At 39.5% G+C, this 18114-nt stretch overlaps 1 protein-coding gene across 24 annotated transcripts in view; it reads left to right on the forward strand.

The window, feature by feature from the left end:
• Nucleotides 1-281: 281 nt before the first annotated feature.
• afdna (afadin, adherens junction formation factor a) overlaps nucleotides 282-18114 on the forward strand; it is a 143690-nt gene continuing 125857 nt past the window's right edge. For 14 of the 24 annotated variants that reach the window (XM_055186681.2, XM_055186683.2, XM_055186690.2 and 11 more), the window contains exon 1: nucleotides 284-631. In XM_055186681.2, the coding sequence (XP_055042656.1) occupies nucleotides 530-631 (102 nt within the window). In that variant the 5' untranslated portion in view covers nucleotides 284-529. Of the gene's footprint in view, nucleotides 632-18114 lie in introns of all 24 variants that reach the window. The other 10 variants (XM_055186686.2, XM_055186692.2, XM_055186694.2 and 7 more) reach the window with 3 other exon arrangements.

Here is an 18114-nt window from a genome sequence, read left to right on the forward strand (position 1 = left end):
TTTGATTTTTATTTATTTAAATCATTTATAAAATCTTATCAGGTAAAACATTCACGTCTATCAGGACAAATAATCGTTCGTTGTTTTATTTATTTATTTATTTATTTATTTATTTTTAAGAAACAAACATATTCATAAAAGTGAGAGAGCGAGAGAGAAATCAGTGCCTGGCACAAGCCTGTCTATTCTCCTGCGCGCTCCCGTCAGCGTCCCTCGTGAATTGTGTGTGTAGAGTGTCGGGCGCGCGCACCGCTCCAGTCAGTCCCACTGCTTTCCACAGGGAGCGCGCACGGAGCGCGATAAGACAAACGAAAGAGGGGAACGCGGAAACAGTAGAAGCGACGGACGAGAGCGGAGGTACGTTCACCGGCGACTGCGGGAACGAGCGATACTCGCCACACGAACCGCTTTAAAACCCAAACACGGGTTTAACGTATTCACTTTTATCTCGGTGCCGTTGGAGTGGATAAAAGCGAGGAAACGGGATTGTTTGTCTCTCCGGCTTGACTAGAATCAGTCGGATTTGAGCATGTCGGGGAGCCGAGAGGAGGAGCGGCGGAAACTCGCCGACATCATCAACCACTGGAACGCCAACAGGCTCGACCTGTTCGAGATCAGCCAACCGACTGAGGTGAGACCGCGGAGCCGTGAACGGGCGCAGGCCGCACGCATATCAGCTCGTAGCGGTGGCCAAAAACGTGGCGTAAATTACTTTTGTTGATGTGTGAGGGACCGAGGACGTGTTAAATCACGTTGACTAGTCGAATGACGTTATGTCTTGATGGCTGAGGTAAATAAAATAAATACTGTGTGGGCTGAATTAGCCGCAGCAGCTGTCAGTTATATTATAGGCGATTGCTGTTCAACATCGCCACGGTTCTTATCGGGAACGAGCCGGTAATTTATCGAGATCAAATCGTTGCAGATTGTAGCAGACAGGGGTGCAGGGTGAGAACTGCATAGGTGTCAGATTTGATCAAACCAGCTTTATTATAATAGCTGCATGAGGCTGTGGGTTGTATATGTTATTATAATAACATGCTGCCTGTATGCATGCACTAGTGGGGCTGTAATACCGAGGGAAAAGCCGGTGCTAGCTAACAGAAGCTAGGTGGTCACCATTATTCGTATGCTAAACGTATAACTAAGCGATTCAACCTTAAATACTCCCGTGTGGAATGACGTTTGGGTGCTCAATGTTGTCTTACAAGTTGTACCATTAATGTTTTTATTTATTTCGCAAGCTGTCATTGCATCGCATGCGTGGCTAAGCCACCCTGATGCATGAGGGCTTATGTTTGAATATGTGATGCATCTATTAGTCGCGCAATCATTGTTGTGTTTTAGTGCATTTTAGCACATTTTAGTACTAACGTTATAGCTTTTTAGTGCATGTGTCTCTTGCACCTGCGGCTGCATTGGATTGCAATGCAGTTTGGCAGGGTATTAGTGCTTTTAGGCGGGCAATGCATGAATGCATTGAATGATGGGGGTTGGGGTAAACCATCAGGTCGGGGGTCTTCCCTGCTGATTTACTGGAAAAGCCCAAAGACTCGTTGACTGTCCTTTAGCCACTAATAGTTCATGCACAAGTGATATTGAGGAGCCCCCCAGGACACCTGCTAATGTGACACAAAAAGCTTAGATTAGGTTTGCTTTGGTCTGTGGCACCCTACTCGAGGGTGATTAGGACCCCCAGACGCCCCATTATGACCACGATCTGGCAAGATAAGCAAGTGTTGAAAATCTGATGATGACGTAATGGTCTCATTCTCTTGCTGAATGTGACAGGAGATCTGGCAGCCTGGTGCTATTGTGGCTGTATATTTACTGGCACGTTCTGGAATAACACCTCTATTTAAAGCAATATTTTATCAGCCAAACCGATGCATGCATAAAAATATAATGTGCTGAAACAGATTGAGCTATATGAGGGATTTGTTTTGTACCTCGATCTTAGTTTATGAATGGGCATGCTGTGCTTTTTTGTCAAATCTAATATCATGTGGCATTTCAGTAATGATGAACTTTGTGTTAACAAAGATGAGATATCAGGATATTTTGGGTATCTAACTAGTTTACTTGCATATTGTGTGTATAATATTATCTTAGGGTTGTAGTAGGGAATGGGGATTGTTTTGGTTGTGGTATCTTCACTGATTCTTGTCCTATTTTGATATGCAAGACTATTTGAGATCATTGGACTGAAGTTGGAAATGATTTAGCTTTGACACAAGATGCATTTTGTTTGGCAAGTATTAAAATGAACTGGATTTTGAAGGAAGTTCAAAAGCCAAACATTTCATTGTTCTATCTATGTTGATCATGACAAACTAAGCAGTTTAGGTGCAGAGAGAATAAAGGCGATGCATGCCATCATTTCCTGACTATGCATTTGTGTCAAAACACAAGGACCAGCACTTGAAACTGTCCCCCCTTCCCATTTGTCCCACCTTCGCCCAAACGGGTAGATGTTCATTCATAACTTAAAAAAATAAAATTGAAGTCAGATGCAGACTCATTTGCTGCGTCCGAAATCACCTACTACCATACTATATGCAAAAAACACTACTTTGCCTACTATATAGTATGGAAGTAGGCGGTTTCGGGCGCAGCAATTGTTTTGCTGACATTGACAGTCCTTTCAGAAAAACGCAGAGTTTTTTGTGATCAAAAATCTTTGATCTTGCGGCACGTTTTCTTAAAAAATGCGATGGAATATGCGGATATTTATGCAATTTTATGCTATGAAATTGCGTAAACTTGCAAAAACTGCGTGAACTTACAAAAACAGTTTGCAGCTTTTGCAGCTTTTCATTGATGTTCACGTCACATTGCCATGACAACAGGGGACATGGCTGCGCATGTGTGAAGTAAATGCAACATTATTCAACTTTCTGCTAAAATATATATGACTTTTTGCGAGCAGAAATCTGCAATTAATGTGGCGACAGTGAGGCGTATTTAAAAAATGCGTCCCCCGACTCCCCCCGCATAAATATGCGGACTTTGGCTGATTATGGATTGAGTCATCCGGTCGCATAATCACGTTTTTCTGGAGGGACTGCATTGAGGTTGTGAAGTTTTGCCTATCCAAATTGGATAAATGGGATGGAATTTATACCTTTTATAACCAGTAATAATCATTCATTTGGTAGTTTGGTAGCTGTCATATTTCGTTAGGTTAATTTAGTTGATTTGATTGATTAACATGACAATTCACAGCAGGTGCAGTCAATGAGCTTTAGATATTGTGTTCGTTTCTAACATTAAACTGGTTTATTGTTTGCGTATTTATATAATGATTATTTGTATGTATTATTTTTTATTATATCCATGCTTTCAACATGCTTGTGAAAGCATTGACTATGTAGTAAGTGTAATGGTGTTCCTGTTTGCAAACCTTCATGTTGGGTTGTTGAAACTTTTTGATGTCGGTGAACATTAGATGTGACCCCTTTGCCCAGCGAATGAGAGACAGCGTTATGGCTTGTGGATTATAATCGCATACCGCATTTGAACTTTTAATTCGGATCTCCCAAGGCATAGACTTTTGTGGCTTTGTATTTAATGAAGATCATAACCCAAGAAGATATTGCAATTTAATGGATCTAAAATGGCATTTTAGAAATTATGAAGCTTGTCACCTTATAATAATAATACATTCATCTCCATGGTAATCTTCATGGCTTTAAAAGTTCATTTGAGCAAAATCTCTCCTTTTGCGACAACATGCCTTGCAAATCGGCGTGTCTGTGAATAAAAAACCTGAAGTTTCCCTTTAAAGTAATTTAAAGTTTAATCCATAGTTCCTTAATCTTTGGGGACCTTCAAGAAGTGTAGGATTATAGTGTGCTTTCAGCATGTTAAAAATGTATTTTTAGACAATATCCTGTAGCTTTTAGTGCACATCACGGCCTGCTAAAAACATGCACTATAGCACAACCAAAGACACTTTGATAAGCTGTGAGTTAGCTACCTGGTATTGTTAGTCCATGGCAGGTAGTATTTATAATTTAGATGGAGCGGACATTCTCGTTTTAAAGAGCTTTTATTGTATGTAAATTTCTATATGCCTATGAATACAAGATTATTATATTTCATTATAAGTCTATTTGCTTTCGGTAGTACACAACAGATATGAACGGAATAACACAAAATTTTATTTCTTGCAGTATTGTAAAATCAAATGTTATTTAACTCTTTTATAGATGTTTTGGAAGTTCTCATATGTTATCATTTAGCATTTATTTACTTTTTAAAATTCCTGGGTTCTCAGTCACTGAGTTCTCAGAAACGGCAAAAGTTCAGGTTTTGTGAACCTTTTTTTTTGTCAGCTGTGCAGCAGTTGTTTTTTTCTGAACCTGCAGCCGTTGGCTGAGCGTCTGTGCAAAGGCTGCGTGTTGAATCATAACAAGTGGCCTCACGTGGTGCGGTGGGTGGGGTTCCTATCAGGATGATTGTATTCCACTCTCATGATATTCCTGCTCGTACAGCCTCTGCATTCCTCTCGCACACGCGTGTACTTCACCCTCCCTTGAGTGAGAAAGCTCGGAGAGTGGCTGGCTTCAAACTGCAGCCTGAGAACAGTTGTTGTGCAATTGCACAAAGTTCAGCCTGAGAGGTTGTTAACGGAGAGCAGGGCTACAACAAACAACAACTTTCCTCGCTGTAGTTCAGTTGGTGGAACTCTGCACTTGAACTTTGCACTTGCCTTGTCAAGGTCGTAGGTTTGATTTTTAGGGAGGATTATGGTTAGGGTTATTATTGAACTAACAATAAGCAATATAGTTTATCAGCATTTATTAATCTTTGTTGATGTTAGTTAAAGGTGCAGTGTGTAGATTTTAGCGGCATCTAGCAGTAAAATTGTGAATTGCAACCGACAGCTCAGTCCACCATTCACCGAAACGCATAGAGAAGCTACGGTAGCTGCCAAAGGACAAACATGTTGTTGTATAGTAGTAATAAAACGCGCTCTGTACAGACGTTTGTCCGTTTAGGGCTACTGTAGAAACATGGCGGCACAAAATGGCGAAATCCATGTAAGGGGACCCGCAGTGTATGTAAATAAAAATGGCTCATTCCAAGGTAATAAACACATATCAGTTCATTATGTAAGGTCTTTGATTATGTAGTTTATATAATATAATGTATATTATATTGCATTTCTGTCAAGAGATCCTTCTAAAAGTTACACACTGCACCTTTAATGCAATACAGTTGTTCACGTTAGTTTATTGTGCATTAACATAATATTAATGTTAAAATGTTTTAGTAAATGCCAAAATTAACATGAACTAGGATTAATTAATGCTGTGCACATATTGCTCATTGTTAGCTAATGCAGCTATGTTAACAAATACCACCTTAAGGGGGTCGCGCACCGGACACGCAGCGCCGCATCGCGTCTAGGACAACTCTGAGGTATCGTACACCAAAAGTGCACATTAAATAGCGCGAGCTTAGTCTGATATACTTTAAAATGCAAAGTATACGTTAGCAGCCAATGTTAGTCGTTAATGATTTGGGACAATATGATGTTATTTAATGTTAAACTATGTGAGTAGCGCTCTGTGGCGCGACAGGGATTTGAGCAACTTCCTGAGTTGTAGCTGGGCGCTACGGACAGGCGGCACCTGTCGTCGCTGGTGTGCGTATAATCATAGAAAACAATGCGTTCGTTTTTTTTGGTTTTTTTTTAGATTTGCGCGGCACGTCCGGTGTGCGACCCCCTGTATTGTAAACTGTCACGATCACTAATAATTTAGTGTTTATTTAAAAACAATCTCATCCTCTTTTGTGAAGATCTTGAACATTAGTGGTGACCTTTGTTTATTAGTACATGTTAACGATATGCAAAAGGTACATACCCCAAAGTAAACGATGACGCGAGTTACCATCTCCAACGTAAATCTCTGTTCTTGGACTACAACAAACACACGGATTGTAGGCAGCAGCTTACTTCCTGGGATTGGTGATGTACACAAGACCGACATTATCATAGTTCCTCCCGCTCTGACTCAGCCTGTAAGTTAACTCCTGTTAGCATTGCATTGCGACCGAATCTTTCACACACGGTAATAAGTGTCACATTTCCGGGTGACGTCAGAGGTACTGAGGCCGATTTTGAACCATAAAACCAATGAAATAGGTGCACTTTAACGTATTTGTTGATGGATAGTTTGGTATGTATGACAACTATCCATGTGGCCCAAGATCAAGGCCTCATCCACCCAGCAACTTTGATCTTATCGTTTCTGTGAGGTAATTCTGCGGCGCACACACAACGGCTTTATTGTCACTGTACTGAATGGCCGTGGTTACACTTGATGGATGTCCTGTGAAAGAGAAGTCTAATCCCAGCCCTGCCCTTGTCCTGTCACTCTCTATTAATCTCTCAAGAGGCCCGATGGTCAGTCAGTGGCCGCTTTAGGGGTAACCTGATTGGCTGATGCTCCATCCAACAAACGCCCTTTGTGTGTGTCTTGTGTGTGTATGTGTGTGAAGTCACATACAGGTGAGCTTATAAGATTCTAATGCATTAAAAAAAATTTTTTTTATTCACCAACTTAAATGAATATTGTTGCAAAAGTATTATTTATTTCAGAAAATATGCCTCATGGTATTGTTTTGAATGCTTGGTGTTGAAAACCCGGCCATCTTTTCAATGTGCAAACATGTGAAGCTTTGCCAAATATTTCACAGTGTGTTGCACATTTTTGAATGCGTCTGTTGTTAAACTATGCGTGTGTTTTTCACAATCCTGAATCGCCAGGTCATGTTTTTGGCTTACTGCTGTCTTCAGTACCAACCCTTACTAAAATACTGTGGTGCAACAACTGAACGAGTATTTATGGTCAGGATTGAAATTCAATGTTTGAAGGGATCACATTGTTCAGGAATGTTCAACACTTTTAACTCATTAGTTTCAAGCATTCTCACTCGGTCCGAAAAGGGTGTGCATTCACTTCCTTTGTGCCAGTTCATCCATGTGAAGTCACATACAGGTGAGCCAAACTGAAGTTCAGTGTTCTCGTCAATAGTTCAGCACAATAGGGCTTTACATTTTGGCGTACAAAGGAATGTGGCATCATAGATTGTGTGCCTGTGACATGATAATAGCTTTTGGTATTGACATGGTACGGAGCAGTAGCTGCATTACTTCAGCTCTGTTTTAAGGGCAATTTTTTTCCACTGAACACAATCAGGCCGTGTCGTACTGCCTGCTACCACTGTTGTTTTTAATTCGCTTTGTTCAGCTTGAAAAAATGGTTTTTGTTATACAGTTTTAATAGCTACGACCTCAACAAATACTATTGTTTAATTCTAAAACAAAGAATAAGCTGCGTTAAAGCGCCTTTTCATATGTGACCTGTGCTGGCAAATTGACTCGGGATTAGGGGTGGGCGATAAGGGAAAATCATGGTTTTTACGATTTTATTACAGTTCTTTTTCATGTTGGATTTGCCAACACTGAGCCTTAATACAGCCATACAAATGCCCCAATTGAAAAATGCAGTCCTACAAGGTAACAAAATATGCTCAGACAATACGCATACAACACTCATGCGCAACAAAAAATTGAGACAGCCACTACAAAAATTACACAATGGTAACAAACAGCATTTGCACACACACTATTGTTTTCTATTCTTTTATTTTCACTTCTTCCAAGAACATTTTCCAAGAGCATTTTCGTCAACACTTGATGTTTGTTATAAACTTTGTTCGGCTACTTTTCTTTACTTATCCTATTTTGTTTTATGTACTATAAATGTCGCAAATCAGTGCTGCCCTGATGGCCTAGTAGAGTAATAATTTAAATAAGAAATCCTTTGTATTGTGTATTTGTCGAACACGGCCATCCGTGCGTAGACGCAGTGAGTATATTTTTAAAAAGGTAAACCCAGCCCTTAGTGCACCTCAGTTTGTTGCGAAATTGCACTTGTCGCGTACTTGATGTAGGCACGATACAACGACATTTCCAAAAAAAGTGGATTGTGGAGACATTTTAATTGTTCACGATAGAATATCGTCATATTGCACACCCCCTAGTCGGGATGCAAACAGTCTATTTTTTTAACTAGAGGCCCAATGCTCTACATAGTCTCTAAAATGATCTTTATTTGTACGTTTTCTGAGAGGTGTACCATCCTAAATGCTTAACCTAAACAAAGATGCGTGTCCATTAGGGGTATCACGATTTTCCAAATCCTCGATTACATTTTCGATTCTAAAGACACAATTCGATTCTCAATTTTTACCCTTTTTTTTTATTTGAAAGCGCGATAAAATGCTATGCCATTTTTTGACTAGACTTTTATGGAATATAATATCTGACCTTGAACCCGGAGATGCCCTGCAATGTTAGTTGTAGGGCTGGGTATTGTTAGGAATTTTACAATTCGATTAGATTTAGATTCTTGAGGCTTCGATTCGATTCAATTCAATATTGATTTACTTGCTTGGATATCGATTCAATAATAAGTAAATACACAAGCAATTAAGTACCTGAGTATATTTTTAAATAATGTGTGTAGTATTACTAATGTTTGATCACGTTGATGGTGCAGGCTTGAAAGAAGTGCTGCTGTTTGCCATCTTTGATCTTTCTGTTTTAAAAAAGCACGTCTTGTACAACGCTGAACGCTCTCACTAGAGTGTTGCCCACAGCGCCGCCACTGGCCGGGGGGGCTGAATCGATTCATAGGATTTGATGAATCGATATTGAATTGAGAAACAAATAATTGCAATGCATTGATGAATCGATATTTTTACCCAGCCCTAGTTAGTTGTGCTGCCAGTGGGAAAATATGGTACACGCACATACCTGATAAAACGAAACTTCCTGTCAGATGAACATTCCTATCAGTACTTTGCACCTTGTCATTTAAACGCGAGCGGGAGTAATGACGAGTATCGACGCAAACTAATATTATGTCGGAGTCCGCTGCTTGTGTTGTTAGTAAACATGCTGCACAGTGTTTTGTACATGTATATGTTAGAGCTTTCTTTGAATTTTCAGAGCAATTGATGAAATAAGATCGCGCAACTTTCACACGCTTGCAAAATGAAACTGCGGAGATCAGCCGCTTTAGTTTTATCAATGAAAGGCTAAAAATAGCGCTGTACACCGTGTGTTCGCACTAGAAGTCAGAAAAGACAGAAAAACATTGTGTTCAGTACCTCAGATTAGATAAATGGGCGGGGAGAAGACTCTTTTGGCTGTTCGAGCACATTCAACCACATGTGGGTTTACACTACTTGGCAAGCTGATCAGACTTGACATGGGGGCGTGGCAGCATCGATGATTCCATTTTTTTTAATTCGAAGTTCGAGGTTGTGACTTAATTTCGATTTAAAATCGAAATAATGACACCCTTAGTGTTCATCCACATGCCCGTGACATTTTGGGTTTCGGTTTTAAAACATGCAGGAATAAGAAATTAAAGTGCAGGACTGACTTGATTTTTAAAGAGTTATTACGAGAGATAAAGTTTGTGACCTGATTGATGTTAAAGAGAGACAAGACTGTCATTAAGAGTGACAAGACTTGAAAAGGAACTTCCTGGCGCTAACTGACAGATCGGAAGTTTCCCCACAGACGCACAAGCCCAATATATTTATACACAGAATTACAGTTTTAAAAATATCTGTTTTGACAAGAATTCACGCAGATATAATCTGTTATGTCTTAAGTGAATGTCTGGTTGGGAAATTTTGAGCGTCACATCCGGGAAATTTTGAGCGTCACATCCGCTAACATGTTTATGTCATTATTTGGATAATTTGACATGATGGCACCGCTCAGAGTGACACATTTTACCCCATTTTCAAACGTTTACCCATTTTATCATAAGCTGATTTTTGGAACTCAGTGCTTGGAATCTCTCCTGGTTAACAGGGGCTGATTTCGGCTGCAGAATGGGGTTAAGGAAAATGACCACAGCGCCTGGTCTCTGTTTGTCTTGGACGAAGGAGATAAGCACAGTCATCCTGTGTGTGTGTGTGTGTGTGTGTGTGTGTGTGTGTGTGTGTGTGTGTGTGTGTGTGCTGGCCTTTAGATAACACTGGAATGAGGGTTCAGCCACAGTAAAAAGGCCTTCTGCTCCCATGGGACAGGGAACGAAGGGGGGCGACCCTGTCAGCTACTCGCTGTCTAAATGTACTTTGCTAAATCACAGCCCAGGAAACATCTAATGATGGTTCAAACTGGTGTAGAAAGGACCACAGGACCCAAAGAGGATGTTCTGTTTCCTGTGCTTTTGAATGTCTTGATGCTTTTGTTTCTGGTGAGGATGCCGCAAGAGGGATATCGCTTACAAAATTACCATTTTAGTTGATTTTATTACCTAAACTTATAAAGGATCTGTGATGCTATTATCCAAAGCGTTTTATTGGCAGTTATAGCGTGTGAAAGTTTTTATCTTTGTTGGCTAGTTAATAATAAGGAAAAGCCCTTTGAACAGCACTGCCACTGTTTCAGTGTAATGTCAATACGGAAAGAAAATATGTGAACCCTTCCTTTGAAATCCAAGCTAAGGTATCATCTAAGATTGAGAATAAAAACAATAAAGTTTGATGAGTATTTACAAAACTACTTACAAAAGCATAGTTTATTTGACTCATACATGTACACAGATGTCTGACGCATGCACATTGCGACAAAATGCAATGCATCTACTGGGCTACATACTACATTCTCCTATGCACATGCGTGACCTATGCATACAAAGTATACAAAAATCTGTCAGTGCGTGTATGGTGCGTAAATACTATTCTAATGATGAAATTTGCATCGCACGCACCGTGTGGACCCTCGTGTATGCGTAAAACTGAACTATACTTCTATATCAAGAATAAACAATACTTCTACAGGTTTTATTAATCTTAGTTCATGCACGGTGATCATAATGAACAATAATCTGTATTATTGCTATTATTTAACATAAAAAATGTTTAATAAATTCTGTAAAAATACATTGTTTATGTTAACAATAAAGTTAAATTCGTGAACATTAGTTAAATACTGTTTAATGGGGTCTTAAGGACATTGTCTTTCTTTTCTGTTGATTAACTATTAACTATTTCCCTGCCATTGACAAGTTATTTTTGTCAATTAAGAAAAAAAAATGCATAAAAAGTGTTCCTGATAAATTTTTTTGTTACTCTGCATACCGCAATTATCCTAGATGGCGTGCTTACCCATTTTGTGAAAAAACTGAAGCCAAAACGTTATTTGCTAATTTTAAACTCTGTGTATGTTTTGATAAGCGTCCTGAATCTGATCACAAAAATGCAATTATTTCAGCTTTTTGCTAAAAAAAAAAAAATACCCATATTTAAGAGTTTATAAGCAGAGAAAAAATATAGATAGGATGGAACTTTTTTTGTTTGTTTGAAAGCAGAGGGTCTGTTCTTTTATTTATTTATTTACATATAATATATAATCTCCATTTTATATATTTTTAGAAGAGAATTTTCCTGGAAGGGATTTTGTGAAACTTTTGTGAAAATCACAAAAAATGTTGGCGGGCAACTTTTTAAAAAATGGCTGGCAGGGAATCATCATGAAAATCGGACTTTTCCATGTTAAAGTTTTAATAAACAATTCTCTGCAAGCAGGTAAATAAATGGATCATTGAAATTTGGCTGCCCTTGTGATGTCAAAAGGGGATTATACGACCCTTAATCTGCACTATCCAACCACGGCACTGCCATTTAGTGCAGAGATCAGCTCATTTGCATTTTAAAGGACACACCCAAAGATTGCACATTTTTGCTCACACCTACAAAGTGGCAAGTTTAACATGCTATAATAAATTATCTGTATGGTATTTTGAGCTAAAACTTCAAGTACGTGCTCTGTGGACACCAACGATTTATTTGACATCTTTAAAAAGTATTGTTAAATGTCCCCTTTAATACTGTTTTTAAAAAAAATTTTATGGTTTAAGAAATGTATTACTGCAATATTAGATGCTTACAGCATAACTTTAAGCTTTAATTCAGCCATAATGTGCAGATATGTTTCATTATGTTTCTCAAGAATCTACCTGAGCAGAGCAAATGCTTGGTTTGGCAGTTATACGGGCCTTTCCGTTGTAGTTCTCCACCCAGGGCCTCAATCCGGGGGACGTTGCCTACCGAGAGCAATAATATTGTAACATGTAGACAATGCGTGTATAGGAGATGACCTCTACAGGGGCGAGGTTCCAAGTACAACACCGACCCTTTCGATGTTTATTGAGCTAGACAGTGACTCTGGCACCCGAGAACGTAGTGAGAACTTCAACATAAAAGTGTCTCCACCCTACACAGATATCTTCATCTGTTTTTGTTTCTGAAACCCGCTCTGGCCCACCTGAAATCCCACGCTGTTGTTGATAAGTTGTTATGAACATGACGTACGTGCTGTATTAACCCATGATGATGCAGAGAAAGATTTGTCTGGGCGGTTTGTGGTGTTGGCCGGTGGATGGTGGTTTCTTAAGTGTTGGGATGTGGTTTTCTGTCAGATGGCCCGGTATATCTGATGGGCCTCCTTACGCAGTCTGGTTCTGGCGGGCGGCGTAGTGCTTGGCGTGAACCTAAGGGGAAATCCTGTGCAAAAATGATTTCCATATGGGAACGTTCTAACTTCAAGCTGGGAAGGAGGTGTCAGACTGGTTTTTCAGACCGGGATGCATTTGTGAGGAGTGTAGTTTGTTTATAAACTATTTAAAGTGATCTGCAGGCACACCCATGCCTCCTGGCTTCAATTTCTCTGTTTATCTCATTCATTCACGGTAGCTCTCGAACAAAAAAGTGTCCTGGTGTGTGGCCCTAATCAAAGTTTAAACGGGGCTAGAGTTTCACTCCTTATGCAAAGTTTTAGCGTTTAGCCACATACCCGGTGTTAATTTTGCAATAGCGTGTCTTCAGAATGAAAAAAAAAAGATTTGCGGTGAAAACAAAACATTGATTCTGTTTCCTGATTAATTAATGCTACAGAAACTAGATGTTGGCTCTCTTCCCGTCATTGAAGTCGGCTCATGACGGATGAAATTGTACTGTTGCATAATTTAGAGTCCTTGGTGTGTATGTGTGTTTTTACAAGTTAAACCTGATACTGCTGTTTACACACAAATACACAGCTAGTGTTTTGGATCGGTCACACCTGTTATGGATTATTGCATGTTTAAAAGGTTTTGCAAATTAATGCTGATATTTAATAGTCCCTGCTAAAGCTAGCCTTGTTGTTGTTGTTGCTTTTGATAAAACATTGCATTTGCAGCGCAAAGGTTGTGGGATTGATTCCCAGGGAACGCACATGCTAATAAAATGTATATCTTTCATTCAGTCGCTTTGGATAAAAGCATCTACTAAATGCAATGCATAAATGTAAAAGTAAACACGTAGCACTTCAATGCAGTTACAGAGAGATGTTTTAATATTTTGAGATTTTATATTTTATCGGTGTGTAGTGAAAACCAATCTAGAAAGCATGTTTTGTACTTGTCTTTGCAGTTTGCTTAAAAGGCTGTTTGTCCCGAGCTGGCCGTCGCTTATTCGGACTATTGGACAGAATTGAATGATATCCTGTGAAGAGCAATCTGTAGTCTTTGCCAGGCTTAGCTATTCTCACTGTGATCCTTTTACATAGACGGCAACTTTCTTTGGCTCAGACAACTTTGGTTGGAATTTGTGGGGTGGAGTTTGTGAGGTTAAATGTTTGTTTTGTTTAAAGCCTTAACCAAAAGTATTAAGCGTAATTTATCCTGCACCGCTTGTGTTGTAGTCATGAATGATTTCAAATTGTTCGACTTTTTTAAGAGAGATTTTGCAAGTTATTTCTTTAAGCAAGTTTTGCCTAAAAATAATAGCTAGCAGTAGGGGCTATAACGATTAATTGCGCAAATGTGCGTTTTCTTAATGAATGAATTGTAATGAATTATGGTGAAATCCCGACACATCCCAAAGCCAGGGGGCGCTCTCGTACAGAAACTCCCTTTGTGCCACAGAAGTACCATTACAAACGCTATTCCAGGAAATGAATATTTATAATATATAATATTATAATAAGGAATATTTATATCTGTGTTCTTCAAATTGTTTCAGGTATTTTCATGATCATAGAGAATATTTTTAAATGATTTTGTTTAACGTGTGTTGCTTTTTTAAATGAACTTTATAAACGACTCCGACTCATAATGATTTTAGATTAATAAGGACTTCCTACTGACCAAATGCCGTAGTACACACACACAAGCTGTGCATGAACACAGAATCGATTCAAAATCGATTTCATAGGCATTTTTAATGTGACATGTGATAAATCGTTGCAGCCCTAGGTAGCAGGTTGGTCTAATGGGGTGTACATACCAAACGCGAATTCAACGATTTGTGCAAGTAGATTACATATAGTGCTGCACAATTAATCGCATCGCAATTGCGATGTCAGCCTGTGCGATTATATGACAGCAAAATGTTGCAATTATATTAAATAAATGTGTGGACTTGTTAACACAAACTTTCTGATAACAGTTTGATGATTTTCCTTGCTGTTTAAAAAAAGAAAGAAAAACGAACAAAAAAGGCAGTGCAATAAGATAGATGAAGAGGAGGTTGACAGTGATCTGGTAGCTAAAAAAAACTTGTTTGTTGTATGGCGGTATTTTGGATTTAGGATTACTGACACTGAGCAGTTGCTGCATCATGTGGCAATACAAAAACATTTCTAGTTTTACAAATACACATTTTAGCTAAACTGTGTGTGGAGTTGACTCATGATACCATTTAGTATAATCGCACATCGCAATATTAGCATCAATAACCGCAATGGGAAAAATTACCCAAATCGTGCAGCCCTAATTACATACAAGAAAGTCAATGCAAGACGCGAATAGATGCAAACTTGTGGGGCCCGACACAAATATTGCGAATTGGGTGACACGATTGACACAAAAACATGCAATATTCGCCTCAAACGCGCAAGTTGAAAATATTCAACTCAAGCCAACAATTTGCATGACTCAAAGTTAAAGCCCGCAAGTTATCACGGGGCTTAACGCAAATATTTTTTTAAGGATGCACTGATAGGATTTCTTTGGGCCGATACAGATTTAAACAGACAACTTCTGACCGATGCCGATACCGATATTAAACACTTGTATCCAATAGGCTTGCCGCGATAGTCGGTGAAACGGTGATAACCGGTGCTTCAGCCTCTTACCGGTTATATCACTTGCCCACCGCGACACCGTCTTTCACCGGCGTTTTGATATTTTCGTGTAATTAAATCATTTAGTTTCGTTAGAGAGAGCAAACACTAACAACTGAATGTGTCTGTTGTCTGAATTCAGCGGGGCTGAACGCGCGTCACGTCACAGAGCAGCCGCAGGTGTCAGATTTCATTTATTTCTGTCAGAGTTTGCAAGGCGGGCTGACTGACCAGATGATGACAGAAGCCGCGTGCTTTGCTCGTTTTTGTTATAATATACATATATGATGTTTAATATAAGCAAGATCGTTTTGTTGTTGTGTTTTTCATCAAGAAAAATATTAAACCCATCATTTAAGCAGCGCTTTTATGGAGAAGTAGCCGGTTGCTCTGCTTGGGACTGGCGGGTTCTGTGAGAATTACCTGCACACATTGACTCAAGCACTTAAGTAAACCAGCTGTTGCACTTACATTGCACGCAAATTCATACGCGATTTAACGCAGCTTACGCAAGCGATGCATTTAAACAGTTGCGTAATTCAAAAGTGAAAGTAAAATGTGCACGTCTGCATGCGCATTTATAAGCCCCTCCCATTCGGTGATACCAGGATCACCGAGTTTGTGACGCGCTGATTAACCGGTGGGAAAATTACGTCACCGCGGCAACCCTAGTATCCAATACTATACAGTTGGTCTATTAGCTAGTTTATTTCTGCATCAAATAATTTTTACTGAACATGGATTGGATCTAATTAACATTCAACTGACCGACATAATAAGAGAGGCACAATTTGAGCTAAAACAAATATAATAAGACAGCATGACAACCTTCAAAGGTGGTTTTTGCAATTCAGCATTTATTTTATTAACAACATTAACTAATTTTTTACATATAATGGATTTCTTTATGCAGTTAATTAATAAACAATCGGTATCTGCCTTTCTCGTGCTATTGCCGATATGCCGATGGTTTCAAATTCATCAAAAATCAGCCAATAAATATCGGCGGCCGATACATTGGTGCATCACAATTTTTTTATTCTGGGCCGGTCGGGCCAGTGGTTCAGGTTTTCACTTGCCCTGCCAAAATTTTACTGGCCCCACTAATAAGAGATTTCTGTTACACTGCATCGTTTCTATCGTCATGTTTTACCCAAGTAAATGTCTGCTTTCAAGATGTTAAATAATTACATTTTCGTTTGGCCGCCGCCGCCATCTTAACGTCTCTTGCTCTACCAGCTGATATAACACGCAACAGTGTCTACAAAAACCAATAAGGTAGGAGAAACCTCATGAAATTGCTAGAGAAGTTAACATTGCGACCCTTAAAATATGCCTCTGATAACATTGCATAAGAATAAATACAGACAAATGGCTACGAGCAGAAAATATATTTTAGTGACTGAGGGAGAGGCAGTGGCCAGATCGGGCCAGTGACAATACTGTTTACTGGCCCCGGGCCATCGGGCAGTCCTTATGTTGAGCCCTGAATCTAGAGCGAGGAACACGATGCTTCACCTTTGGTGTTTACGCAGCATAAGGATGCTGTGGATGGTTTGTCGAACCCACATCACCCATGTGACATTTCTATGAAAGGTTAGTACCACTAAAGCCCCAAAAAAGAAAGTAGCCAGCTGCTTTATAGCTGTGTTTACATGATGTAAGACCTGTGATTTCATGTTGACTGTATTTCTGTAACTGAATAGTGTGTCATTTTCCTGTCTGATTATGCCCTATTTTGTCACACCGCGGCTTTAATGACACAGTGTGACCACTACGAGGGTTCTCGTACCTTCCAGTAACTCATAACTTAACTGTTAGCCTCAAGGGAAAAACACATCTCTCCCACTTTGAGATCATTGGGGCATTTAAATCACCCAAGCCACTTTACCACCCTATTTTATTTAACGCCTCTCTGAAATTTCCTCCCCTCAATTTACTGCCAGTTTGAGCTGAAGGGCCAGTTCTCATCCGGTCCAGTGGCCTTGGAAAGCTTTCAGGACTGAGGTAAATTACTCAAGCTTGGGAGACAGTAACTAGCGCACCACCCCCATGAGCCATTCGGTTACAATGCTACCATTGTAATACTTTGGCTTATCCTTGGTCCTCGCGTATATTAATGCACCTGTCGTCACGGTTAAGCATTTGCCGTGGTTGATTTGTGACGTTGCAGTTGTTGGACGATAAATAATGCCGATATCTTATTCAATGTTCTAGAGTTAATATAACATCACAGTCACCTGTGTGTATTTTAATAGCTCATGCACATTGTTCACGTTTCATTAGTGTTAAGATTCTGTACTGTTCAACATGGACTATGAATTGGAGTTGTTCCTGTGATGTAGAAGAAGTTTTTTTAGGATTACAGGAAGTTTCTGGCACATTTTTAAACCTAGCTAAAGTCATTCATTGATAACTCTTAGCAAACATTTACCCAGGATGGAGACGTTGTGTTACTGAGCCGTCACGCTTTAAGATAGCTTCATCTCCAGAAGGGGCGGTCGTCCGGTGAAGGACATGAATCCACGAGAGATGACAGCTTGCATCAGGAATTCATTACAGACGCTGATGTGAAACAGGTCCTTTATCAGAACGACTGTCATCGGCTGTCGCAAAGAGAAAAGTTTGTTTTAAACTGCCGAGCAACTTAACCGACCAGCACATTTTTGTTGGATTGTATTCTGGAGACATGACATGCCAGGTCAAATACTGTTTGGCATGACAATGTTTCAATTTTGTGGCCACTAAACTTGTATAGTGTTAGCCAGATATCCAGAAATAAGTAATAGTAGCGTATTTTTAAACTGTTATATCATCGTAACTTCTGAATTGATTTGTTGTCAAAGTCCCATCCTCCATTATTATTATTTTACTACTGAAAATCTGCCAAATGTGCCATGTTCTAAAAG

This window comes from Misgurnus anguillicaudatus, chromosome 18, assembly GCF_027580225.2.
Source record: "Misgurnus anguillicaudatus chromosome 18, ASM2758022v2, whole genome shotgun sequence".
Taxonomy (NCBI): Eukaryota; Metazoa; Chordata; class Actinopteri; order Cypriniformes; family Cobitidae; genus Misgurnus; species Misgurnus anguillicaudatus.